Source organism: Perca fluviatilis, chromosome 17 (genome assembly GCF_010015445.1).
Source record: "Perca fluviatilis chromosome 17, GENO_Pfluv_1.0, whole genome shotgun sequence".
Classification (NCBI taxonomy): Eukaryota; Metazoa; Chordata; class Actinopteri; order Perciformes; family Percidae; genus Perca; species Perca fluviatilis.
Window position 1 is genome coordinate 25,677,259 of NC_053128.1, and position 13,265 is coordinate 25,690,523.

The window sequence follows — 13,265 nt, forward strand, 5'->3', positions numbered from 1 at the left end:
AAAACAAATCATTCACAAGGTTGCAGTTTTCTTTGTGGAGGAAAAGAGCACTCATAACAATTATGTGAAATTGCTGTGAGCGACATAACCTCATTATAATTAAATCTTTCTCATAGGATTGGATGAAGATGTTTAGCTGACTGCAAAAATCCTGCAGGCCAAAGATGCTTCACTGGTTTGATTCTCCTTGGCACTGCTGTCTCCACTCGATGTTTAATCAGAGGAAGCTTTTTGACCTGCTGGAAAGGTGTTGATGTTGAAATGACAGTGATGAATTACCTCCATGTGCTGTGACCTCAGGTGGTACATTCACACTTCCATAATTTAATATTCCCTTTTCTACAAAAATTATATATATATTATATATATGTATATATATTTTGGCAGAATGCAGTGGAGGGGGATGATTCGACGTGACTTTTATCAATACAAAATCAAGTTTGGGCAAGTTGGTTCCCTGGTGTTTTTCAAAATTGAAACACCAAAAAGAAAGTTATTACAGGGGCTCAGGGACAAAATACAAGAATTGGAGCAGAAAGGGTCAGACATCAACTGACACACACACACACACACACACACACACACACACACACACACACACGCCCTGCATTGTAGGAACAGGATTGCAAATCATTTAAATGGCAATTTGTATGACACAGACTGAAGTATCACAGGCACTGAATGTGGTCAAGGCCAGTCCAAGGAACCAACCAGTGGCTATTAGGGTCAGTGTCTCAATCTGCAGAGAGCTACAGAGAAGGGCCTTGGTTCTTCTCTTTTTAATATATAGAACATAAAACACAATGTGTCACATTGTGATATACAAAGCAGTATTTGTAATCAGTGTGCACATGCAGGGGTATGCATAAGTCTCTCTATGCTAACTCATGCATCTGTTTTAGTGGCTGAATTTGCATCAGCAAATGACAAAGCCTGGATTCTATTTGTCATTTCACGAATGATTTAATGGCAAATAAAAGCGCAGGAGAGGTGTGTGAGATCCTGCTGTCGATAGCTTTTGCCAGCATCATGAAATATGCAGTTGAGTTGCGCTGAAATAATTTTATCACCTAATTCTGTTAAACATATGCTGATGGAGATCTGGGAGATGTGGTCTCCCAACTGAGAAAATACGGTAGAACTGATGACTGAATCAAACTGACATATTCATAATAATATCTTTCCTTACATTGTCAAAAAAAAGAAGCTGATAAATGGTATGCAATAGATGCTATTTTGACTTTAATCTATGCACTGTACAGTATAGACCTTTGAGCAAACTCAGAACTAAGAATTTATGCATATAGTTAAAATTAGCCATGCATATTCTTCCTAAACCAGTTATAAACCAATATGATCCATATTAAATCTAGATTAAAAATATAATTTATTGCACATCATTATATACAACTATGATCTCAAATAAGCAATCCATGAAAGAAATAATAAGCCCAAAATGTTTGTTCAAATTATAACTGTTGGCTGAATCTGTAAAATACTAATGCAACCACTCAGCACAGAGCGCACTTGCATGATAAACAACTGCACGATGTCGACAAGGTCTGCTTTTCACCTCTCCCAAATCCATTAACAACTTCACATTTGTTTCCCAACTGTACTTGACCAATTCATCAGCAAAGATATACACCATCTGGGAGGAGAGGGGAGGGCAACACAGCGGTCCAAGAAATATAAGAAATTGACAGCTAACAGAGCCATATATAAAAAGCTCCCAATTTAATCGGAGCAAACAATATTGATTTCTTTGTTCATCGACCTAGTAAGCCCTCTTCAGTATATAATTTTTTTTTCTTCCTTTTTGTCTCCAAATGTCAAGCCATACAAGATTTTCATCTCCTCCTGCCACTCCACCAACAACCTTTCTCTCTGTGCACTGGAGAATGCACCTCAGGGAAGAATACCATGATACATGTTCATTTCAATCAGAGTCATATCAGTGGGCCGGTATTGTCTTGGCTTCTGCCCCAGCAAGTCCTCCAAACCATACAACAATATAGGTTGTTAATTCCTACCTTTAAATAAGACCCACAGGAGCGTTTTGGTAACAACCTACCCTTCCTTACTCGGAATTGGGCACTCTCATACTTCGTTACTTCGTGCTTTGATCCCGTAATATTTACGGGAGGCCACTAGAGGGCGGCGCCACTATAAACTTGAATATGAGTTGTAATTGCTGCTTGAGCAAACAACCTACGAGAGCGTTTTTCGGTGGAGGACAGTGTCTTCTGCCCAGATAGATGAAGATGTGCTGGTGTAAAAGGTTAAGTAAATTCCCCGTTGTACATGAGGGCTTGTAAGTGGTTAGTTTCCCTGTGGTTTAAGTGGACGGATGACACTTAAAGACCATAGAAAGCAATTTTCTCGATCATCTTTTTACTGTGCAACCTGTTCTAACTCCCAAGTCGTTAAATACTGATGCTTGATCAGTGGCTCTCAGCGTCACATACCGATGTAAAAATCACCCTTTAGCGTAGTATTAACAGCGACAACGGTAGCGTTCGGCATGAAAGACTGAAAATCTGCGTGGGGGAGATTGGGCTGGGGTGGTGGATGGGTCAAACAACACAGGACTTTCACCCATGAGACTGGGGTTTGTGTCCCGTTCTTGTCCCGCGTATCACTGAAACGTACATCTTGTAACCCCACCCACGATCTTTTCCTAAAACCTAACTGTTCTGTTCTTCTGCCGCATGTCAGATAAACGTAGTCCCGACACAGAGCGTCAAAAAGTGCCGCTTGGTCAGGTGCCTTTGAAGTTTGTTACTGAAGCAAAAAATCTCCTTTAGCGTCTAGCCCTTTGGTGTCATATTTAGAGAATGTGTTGTACTGCGAGCAATGGGGGTTCTACATGAACTCCGTTCTGCCAACAGTTTGAACAGTTTTGGTTATTTTTGTACCTGTGGTTTTCCCCCCGTTGTCTCGCTGGTTTCGGAGTGGGTGAGACGCTGCAAACCTTGCACCAATATGAGTTTAACAACAATTGTGGTTGTTTTTTTTTTGCTTATGCTGCCAGCACTGTCAATCAAGTTTTTCACCATTAAACTCTTGAAAAATGTCAACAAATATTTTTTTTCCCCCAACTTTGTTGCTTGCTTTGTAAGCATGCACCCGTGCACTTAATCATGCAGTCAGACGGCAGGGTATTTTAGAACAATTTTCACAAAGAAATCTAAGTTTGTATACCGAGAATTGCAACAGCATTGCTCACACAACAGTTTTAGCGCAGAAGTGCATAAGACTGCAAAACTAAGACAAAAAACCAATCGCAGAGCCGACGAGCGAGTTATTTAACTGAATAATTTACCCCGTCCTTGTTTGTCTCTCTTGAATGACATCAAGGGGGAAAAAAGCTGCTCTCACACTGTGTCTAGGAGAAGTAATTAATGCTGTTAATATGGCCCGTCCTTGGCTGCTGTTTGGGTCCTGTACCACACAGGTCTGTTTGACCCTGTCTCTCTACGGGGGGCCGCCAAAGTGTGGAGGAGAGGCCCGCAGCTTCAAAGCTGATACTCCGGGATCCTGAAAATAGAACAGAGCTACTGTATGTGAGTGAAGGGGGGAGAAAAAAAGTGCAGGACCATATGCTCTTCCTTCTGGCTGTGAAACAAGATGATCTAATTAAATCAAGTGCTAAGTTTTACATGAGTGGGACAAAGCTTCTCCTGCTGAGAGAAGGTTCAAAGTCGTTAGCTATTCCTTTTGGGCACAGAATTCATCACATCGATTCAATGCCAAGAATTATTCCTTAAAGCAATCTTGCATGTTAAGTTCTCATCCAACTACACTGAAACACAGTATGGAAAATGTGCTATGTATGTTAATTTGGTAAACTTTAATCTTAACTTTTTTTTTTTTTTTTTACATTTTTAATTCCAGAGACATCTGAGAATCTTCTGAGGAACTGAATGTATCGCCATCTCAGCTGTTTGTACCTCTCATGACAATAGCAACGAGGAAGCACAAAATTCATTCTCCGCATGCTAATGATGTCTGCTGACACCTATTTGAATATGATTCTAAATATGAACCAAACTCATGTGTTATTTACCTGCATTTCTGCAGGGAAAACATCACCGGCTGTGTGGCGTATTTACACATCAAACATCTCCCTCGCTTCTCCGCCACTGCTTTTCTTTTTTTTTTCTTCATTTTTTTCTAGTTTTCCTCCGATCCCCTCCCGTCTACTCTTATCTCTGGTACTACCTCCTCTCAAAAGGACGGAATTATCTTATATTCTTTGTCTTATCAATCTTAAAATAATAGTCTTAAAATAATTTGTTAATGCTCCACTGTTCAGAATTGAATGAACGCAAGCTTACAGAACAGAGGGACACGGCTGCAGTTAATAAACATATTCACGTTTGTGGTGAGCTTCAATACTTTACTTTTCAAGCGTTCACCAAAATGCATACAATTCTGAAGCCGGTGGCATCCTGAGCCTCTCTGCACACCCGCACAGGTGTTGTCACTTAGCTGATTAGACCTGCGTGGGCAGGTACACTCTGCGCTTGACTGACACCTGCCCAACTCTCCTGGCAATCTTTTGAGTTCCTTTTTAGATTCAAATATCAGTGAAATTTATTTGTTTTTAAGTGCTTGGAGGTCTGTGTCCTCAGCAAGCATGGGATTTACCCAATGTCAACCTGAAAACATTTAATCAGCCTTCATAAACACTTGTGTGGGTGAGCGGGGAGGCTTTGAAAAAGAAAAGAAAAAAACTTACTGAAGACATGCCCACAGCCTCCCTTAATCTGGTGATGCAAAAAGCACGCTCCCTGTACACTAAAACTTCTGACGTCCTAGTACAAGTATGCCGTGTACTTCTGAATATCGCTTCTTGGCTATTTTATAGGATGATTCTGTGTGAAATGAATCATAGCGATGTGTGATTTGTTATTACGTTGAAATATTCTTCATAAAGTTATTGTTTTACGCGACTCCGCCAAGGAGAAAAAAAACAAGCCCATGGTTTGTTTGTACAAGCAGCAGTTGTTAGCCCTCTAGTGGCCGTAGTCATTATGATGGGAGATAAGCAGGAAGTCAAGTTTGTCCTGTTTCAAATCCGTTTGAAAAATAAAAAAATTATCAGCGAGTCATTTTAACTAAACAACAACTACGTCACCTTCTGAGTCACATGCGTCATTATGTCGTGTATGTAAGCATGGAAGTGAACTTAACGAATGTACTGATTTGAATCCAAACTGCTATCTTTTGCTAAACTTAACCAAATAGTTTTGTTGCCTAAACCTAACCAAACTGCGATAGTTTCACAAAGTAACAACGTGTTTAAAACCGTGGATGTCACATTCAGATATTAGGATGGAAAATCATTGGACGCATTTCCTGCCCCCACTAGGGTCTTATTTATGAAACGCTGGGTCGTACTAGACGGTAGGATCAAACAACCTATGTGGTCTTTTGGTTTGGAAGACTTGTTGTGTTTTACATACACCGTTTCATAAAAAAAAAGTGTGCTTGTAATTTGAGGGTTTTGCTTCACTGGTTGAACAGATTGTCTCACATTCGTGACTTGCTCTGAGCTTGTAGTAGATTTCTACTGCTCCTTATACCTTTTGCATCATCTAATTGGATCAGCTAATGACTTAGGGCCTGCAGCTGTGAGATGGTGGGTGGAGTCCATCATTACAGCACACTGACAAGATGGCTTGAGGCTGGCATGTTTTTTTTTTTCTCTGCTTTCATTCTGTCTTTGCTACTAAAATATGACAAAAGGAATCGGAGCTCATAGACCAGTTTAAAGTGCCCATAATTATGAAAAATAAAAACACTTTTTCTGGGATTTGGGGTGTTATTTTGTGTCTCTGGTGCTTCCACACACATACAAACTTTGAAAAAAAAAAACATCCATGCTGTTTTGAGTGAGATACGGGTTTCTGATACTACATTTACACGTGGCCGGCTATTTTCATAAACGGACATTTCAACCTCTCCGTTTTCAGAAAAGTGTTTGTTAATATGTACCTATGTATATATGCCGTCAATGCAGTCAAGAGCATGCCAGACCTGTAGGTGGCAGTGTAACCAGAAGCTCAAGCCCACGTTAGCCAATCAGAATCCCGACAATAGCACCAACAGCAACCAATCACTACCTCTTTCTCTCTCTCGGCTGCCTAAACCAAGGGGGTAAGCGAGCATCTGGAATGCGTAGCTCCCATGGCGCCATTTTGATGCTAACAAGTGATCACCCGCCCTTAGCATTCCATTGACTGCCATTCATTTTGACGTCACTTTGACAGCGAATAGCTGTTTAGGTTTAATTACTGATGTTAACTAGCATTTTAGTTAGCAACAATTAGCCTGTGCCCATGTTATCTCCTTACATATACCTACGCTCTCCATCTCTGTAAGATTGGGAATGATTGAGATTTCTCTTGGCACAGCTACCAGAAAACGTACAACTTTCAGACAGGTTGCTCACGTCACATTTACGTTGTATCTCTCGCTGCGCAGTAAAGCAAGTGATCACCGGAAAAGTGCTTCTAATATCCTTCACTGGTCTCCATCCAGAGCAACGGGATCCGTTGGTCCATTATATATGTCAATGGCCTAAACCTCCGTTTGTCTCAGTTTACATGCAAACGTGCAAACGAGGTTTTCCAAAATCTCCACTTTGGCCGGAGTTTTTAGAAATAATCGTTTTCTGTGATAAAAAATGGGTTTTCGTGTAAATGAGAGGCCAAACCGCAGGAAAATATTTGCGTCTTCCATTCGTGTAAACGGGGCTTCAATGTGTCCTGCCTTCAGTCTCTGGGTGAGCTGTTCAAAATCTGCACGGCTTTCTACATAACTAGCCGAAACGAGGGGCCTAGCATGCTAGCTCGTCTACAACACACACACAAATTCACCCTAATCTACAAAATAAATTGTACAGAACATGTCCCTGTTCTGCAGGTATTCCACACAAAGTTGGAAGTGCGCCCTCGTTTAGAAGAAGTCTCCCGGCTAATCCTGCCTTGTACAGGCCGAAGTTGGAGAAACAGCTAGCTAGCTCATGTAATCCTGCTTTGACAGAGCACACACTGAACTGACAATTAAAAATGGAATAGAGCAGAAAAAAAAAATCAAGGCACTCCTTGATACAAAATGAGAATGGGAGCCAGAGATCATAGCTGCTAACCATCAAACAACAAGTTTGAGTCAAAGAATGGAGACCGAAGTGTTTTGTAAAGTTTTAATCTCCAGTGTAAAATGATGTAGATAAGGCTACAATGTAATACAACAGCACACAAACCCAGCAAGTGATATTGGAGAGACGCAGCCATGTGTAATGTTTGGGTGGCCAGCCTCTAATCACATTAGAAAAACCAAGCATCTTGAACTACAGCCACTCCTCAATCTCAAAGTCTATTAGAGCGGAAAAGCCTGTTATTAATATCCCAATATGACAGCCCGTGTTGTAACACTATCTCGTTCTCTCTCCCCTATCTGATTCATATGTAAGTAGGTCAGTGGTGCCGGGGCCTGGCTATGAATGGGCTCTGTTAGCCGTAAATCCACAGGCTCAAAGCAATTACACATTAACACAGGGCTCTGTCCCAAATTTCCCTTTTAACGTATTGACACTTTATCCCTTCCCTAACCAGCCCGGACCACACATTAGCACTCCTTGACATTTAATATGGAGACTTTTATGTACTGTATGTGTGAATTGATATAATACTGATATATGTTAGTAAGTAAGGTTTATTTGTTTGGCACCTTTCACAATTACAGAATCACAAAGTGCTAAACATTTAAAACAATTACACAGTATCATGTTTCTAACGTCCCAAGCAATCACAGAATGGGAGAAGCAAGTTGTCAAATAAAAATACGTAACAGCAACTGGCAACAGTTTGCTACCACAACAGTGACATCCAGGAAGATATTTACAGTGATTTTAAATCTTGACTGGTTTCCTTTTTAGTTGGGATATCTCGGAAATTGCCTGCAGTTATCTCAGAAAGTGACAGGTCAATAAATCCATGGCACCCATATTCCAACAAACATTCGCCCTACTGTTCCAGCCTGACTCGCTGATGTGCTCATATTATGCTTTGTGCCTTTTCCCCTTTCCTTTATTGTGTTATATATCTTTTTTGTGCATGTAATAGGTTTACAAAGTGAAAAAGCCCAAAGTCCACCCCAAAAGGACTAACCATCTCCAACAGAAAACACTGTTCACCAACTGCTCCAAACAGCTCTATTGTAGTCCAGCCTTTACTTCCGTGACAAACGTGCGCCATTTTGCGTCACAGTGTAACACACATTATAATGCTCGCCTAGCTGCTAGTGTGGCACGCCCTCAAACCAAGCTAGTTAGAGCGGAGGCCCGAAGAGTTCAGATAGTTATACAGCCATGTCCACAGTGCAGAATTAAAACGTTCCGTATGAAATACTAATTTGTTAACATTTAAATAACTTACCACTCTGAAACGTCTTGCTCCAGTCTAGGTTGCGAAGCTGGTTTGGGTTGTTCTGCCTGTGTTTCGGGATCAGACTCGGGTTCGAACGCGTACGGCTGAGCCAAAGCCATAGGTTACCGGCCGGATGGGGTTTGTTTTGGATCACACTAGCTTGTTTGTCAGGGCCCGCCCTACTCTGCTTCTGACTGGCTAGTAGTCCTTACCTAGGTACTGCGCATGTGCGACTCCCAACAAAGATGGGATAGAAGTGCGATGCCTCACTCTGTAGATAAAACAGAGAGCTCAACACACAGGGTGAAAAGAGGAGCTGCAGCAATGTGCAGTACGACAAAAATATGGTGTTTTCAGAAAATTAAACCATGTAAACCTATTCTGGTACAATCTCTAAATATAATTATGAACCTGAAAACGAGCATAATATGAGGTCTTTAATCCAAGTCATATTCTTCACTCATCTTTTCTTTAAATTGAAACATTCATCTACAAGGTTTACTACAGACTCAGTCTGCATTTCCTTAGGGTTAGTCTCCCATGTCTGGAAAATCAGTCTTGACAAAGCTGCTGTTCTTTGTTAAAGACGGGCACTGCCACCTTTCTTACAGGATGTGAGTAATGCTCTTACATTTATTTGTAGTAATAAACAATGAATATAATAATACTTCTCTTATAATATAACACTTCACAAAGGTGCCATTCTGCATAATGAGTAGGTTTTACTTTTGATTCTTCAAGTACATTTAGCTGATAAAAAGCATACCTCTGTACTTACTTACTAAGAAAAGGATCTGAGTACTTCCTAGTTTATCCTTGAGCAGCTCAGATATGCACACTTCAGTGTCTGCTCGATACATTTTGCTCCGCTATAAATTCAGTACTTTGCTCCGAGCACATTTACATGTCCCAAAGTGACCTCTTCACACATCCAGAATCTGCTCTTGTAAAATGTTTCACAAGCTTATTACACTTAGGTGCTGTTGTAGACTTTTGACACATCACCTGTTGACGTCATTGGACAGAGCTAAATCCCTACCTGCTGTTATTATTTTTTTTTCTTCCTATCTTCGACCCAACTTTGATGTCCCACTTATCACCCCCTGCATTGCAAGTAGGTCTGTGTTTAGATGAGGAATTAGCTTTCCCGCTTTGGTTTCTGCTTTACTCACCCAGGATGCTGCCTCAGTAGAATCCATGCATTCTGATCGTCCTATAGCCCTCCTGTAAACACTGCATTAAATATTGATCACGGCATCATGCACAACAACTTTTTTTGTTTGCTTCGCTGTGCTAGGCTTAATGTTCACCGTGTGAGGTTTACTGCTAATGAGACAGCTGAAGTGCTGCAAGTCATCTTCACCACCAAAGATTTGATCAAAGCTTTACAGATTACAGATATTGAAATTAGTGGTTCACAAGCGGGTTAAAAAGCAGAATTTCATTTTAATGATCACCGAGGAAGGTTTGCATGAAATACACACAGTGGAGGAGTTAGCACACATCACATCGTACATATATTTGCTGCCTTATCATAATGCGCTGCAGGCAGCGTAGAAAAATGAGCATGGAGTGATAAAAGTAGGCCTATGTACAGTAGCTGTCCAAAAATGCCTAGCCAGGAAGATTCTTTTCTTGTTGTTGTTGGAGACATCAGCGGATGACTGCGTGTCCTATCACGGATGCAGCCTGGGAACTTTTTTCTTGTGGAGCATCTGTGGAGCAAGAGTAGTTTCACACTATTAAAACATACCGTGGCAGTACAATTACAGTAATAGTAGCCTTACCTGTTATGCAGCAACAGACATCCACTCATTTGTTTAGAGTTTAAATAGTCTAAACCTTCAATATACATTCTCTCTCTCTCTTTCTTACACACATATACACACACACACACACGCACACAGCCAAGAGGTTAACATGAGGACTTTATATATATTTAAAAGATTTGGCCAACACATCCTGAAAGGCTCCATTAAAAGAGCTCATATGTTGTGTAAAATAGCATGTGGTAAATGAATAACCTTTCGACAATAACGTTTGTTTTCCTGTGTGCATGTAAAGAGGGGGCCTCTTACACTTACACACTATGGTATCATTTAACATTTATTTTTTTATTTTAAATAATACAATAAATATACTACAAACGAACATTGGCTTTGGTAGAGTTACAAGTTCATCATTTTGTCTTCACTTCACAATTGTGGACATGACCTTACTCATCTGTAGCATGGAAAAAAACGGATGTATCCTGATGAATAAAACGTGGGCCGGAGAACATGTCACTCTACAAAATTGCAACAAGAGAAAAAAACTTTACAATTTCATGCATACAGATAGGTTTTAATGCTTCAAAAGACATACAAGAGTGGATGGCCACAGTAAACTTGAATTTATTGACATAAAAACCAATATAACTTCTATCCTCTTATCCTTACACAGGTTTGACAAGACTGTGAAAACAAACAAACAGACAGACAAACGGAAATCTACAAGATAAAACGAAACAAAAACAATGGCAGCATCACTGCTGGTTCTGGAAATTTACAAAAAATTGTTTCTCCTTTTTATTTGAGAGGAAAGTGTTAAATTTGGGTGTACTGCATCACAATGAAAAATAAAGCCAAAGATCTACAAGCATGTTATCTTTAACAGAAACGGTTCAAGTCACATATTTGAAGATACAAAATAAAAAAAAGGAAACAAAACAATCCTATGCATGAAGGGCTGTAAAGATTCTGTGGTAGATACTAGTGGTCATAAGCATAGAGAGTGCATAGTTTGAACAAAGAGCATAATTACAACGAGGGCAAAGAAAAAAAAAATAGTAGACCGACAAGCAACTGTTGACGCTGCATCAGCAAACGCTTTCATCTGGCTAATTTAGTGACCTGCTTCTACTGTGGCAAAATTGAGAAAGTAAATACAAAACTAAAACGATTTCAAGCCTCCGTGGCCCTTAAAGCTAAACATATACCTGAAAACCTTTGGTGGAAGGGGTTAGGATTTCAAACACCGAAAACAAAACTTTGGACTATATCCTTTACAGTTGCTTTGGCCCAATCACAACATGTCCACTTCTCAACTCCCATCACGTTGATGTGGCCCAGATGATCCAACAGCAAGAGCTATAATGCAGCGCCTTAGAGCAATGAAATGCAAAGCCAACAGCACCATCTTAGTTTCCTCATGTCATTCCAACATTTGGTACAAGTTTCTTATCCGTGCGCTCCGCTGAAGCAGAAGATAACATACGCCGCCGTGCTGCACTGATCTGTGAGTGGATATGTAGAGAAATGGCATTCAAACATCACCAATGGACATGAAAAAAAAAAAAAGAAAAAAAAAAAAGGGATGCAGCAAAGATCCACCTACGTTGGATGTGGTGGTTACGAGAGTCAAGGGGCTGCTGGTGATGGAATATCATCACCACAAATTTCCTTTCATTCAAACAACACATACTAGAAAAATACATAGCACCACAGAAGAAAGAAATATAGCACCTAGGTTTTGATTTCTTTGTGTTTTTCATTTAAATGTGACATCATCTCCCATTGCATAGTCAGATAGATGTGTATTTGAGGGGGAAAAAACAATAGAAGCTGTTTATTAAGTTAATGATATTACCACCGAGGTGGGTGTTCTGTTCAGAGGGCACAAAAGGAGGAATGTATTCTTTTTTTGTTGTTGTTTGTTTGTTACGTAAATCAAACTGTCACATAATATCACAGAGCTTGTTCTCGTCTTTTATTTCCATTCTGTTCTTAAATTACAACAAGGTGTGCTCCACAACTGCAACAAGACAGGACTTCCCAATTAGTTTTTTTGTTGTTTTTTTTCAATTTACAAGTCGAATTTCCTCAATTTCGATATATTTCTACAATTTAGGTGTTATCGTCTGCTACCTCAATTCATAAAGTCACATGCATGTTTTGAAGCCAGAAGCAATAAACATTACCAGGAAAAATATACAAAATGTACTTACAAACATTAAAATTATTTATATATATTTATATATATAAGGTCCACTCCGAGGGAATGGGGGAGAGAATTATGCACAAACAAAGCTCCCGTAGTGAATGAGCAAAAAAACAAAAAACAAAAGACAAGTGGAAAAGAAAGCCAGGGAGATGAGGGAAAACATGAGATCAGAACTTGAGAAAAGAAAAGAGCCAAATAAGATGGAGTCATTGGCAAATACTGCGACCGTCTGGAACGGCTGCAGCTCTCAGGGTCGCCTTCGTTGTTTGGGTAAAAAAAAAAAAAAAAAAATCAAGTGTGATGACATGGGGCTAGGGTTGCATGTGTGTGTGTGCGAGTGTGTTGTGTAGGAGGCGGGATCTGACATCCAGTTTCAAAACGTGCATGTGATGGAGAAGGCACACTGAGGTTTCAAGGTTTTTTCATTTTCCTCTATTCCTATAGAATTTCACTGTATTCTCATTGTACTCATACTTGTTGCTTTATGGAAAAAAAAAAGTTACTTTTTTTTTACAAATAGAATTGTCCTATTCTTTTTCAATTGTTTTTTTTTTTTTTTTTCTGAGAAAACAAATATATGCTTTTCTTTCTCCATTTGTTCAGTAAACAGTCTTAGCCGACGAAACAGACAGGGCCCACTTCAAATCCAAACTTCTGCGTGGAGCCGCCAAAATCGTTGAACATGATGTCCACAATTGGCACCTGTTCCACCTTTGGTGTGTTGATCTCAAGTACTGTCTTTTCATAACCCCTTTTCAACTGTGGAAGAAGAGAAGAAGAAGAAGAAGAAGAAGAAAAAAGACACAGCAGGGAGGGAGAGTTATTGTGTGAACAAAATATTCTTCA

At 39.9% G+C, this 13,265-nt stretch overlaps 1 protein-coding gene across 1 annotated transcript in view; it reads right to left on the minus strand.

Annotated features, from left to right (window-relative positions):
- Positions 1–10,477: 10,477 nt before the first annotated feature.
- The window catches only part of col5a1 (procollagen, type V, alpha 1), an 83,663-nt gene continuing 80,875 nt past the window's right edge, over positions 10,478–13,265 (minus strand). The window contains 1 exon segment of the mRNA XM_039779366.1: positions 10,478–13,178. Within this exon segment, the coding sequence (XP_039635300.1) occupies positions 13,032–13,178 (147 nt within the window). The 3' untranslated portion in view covers positions 10,478–13,031.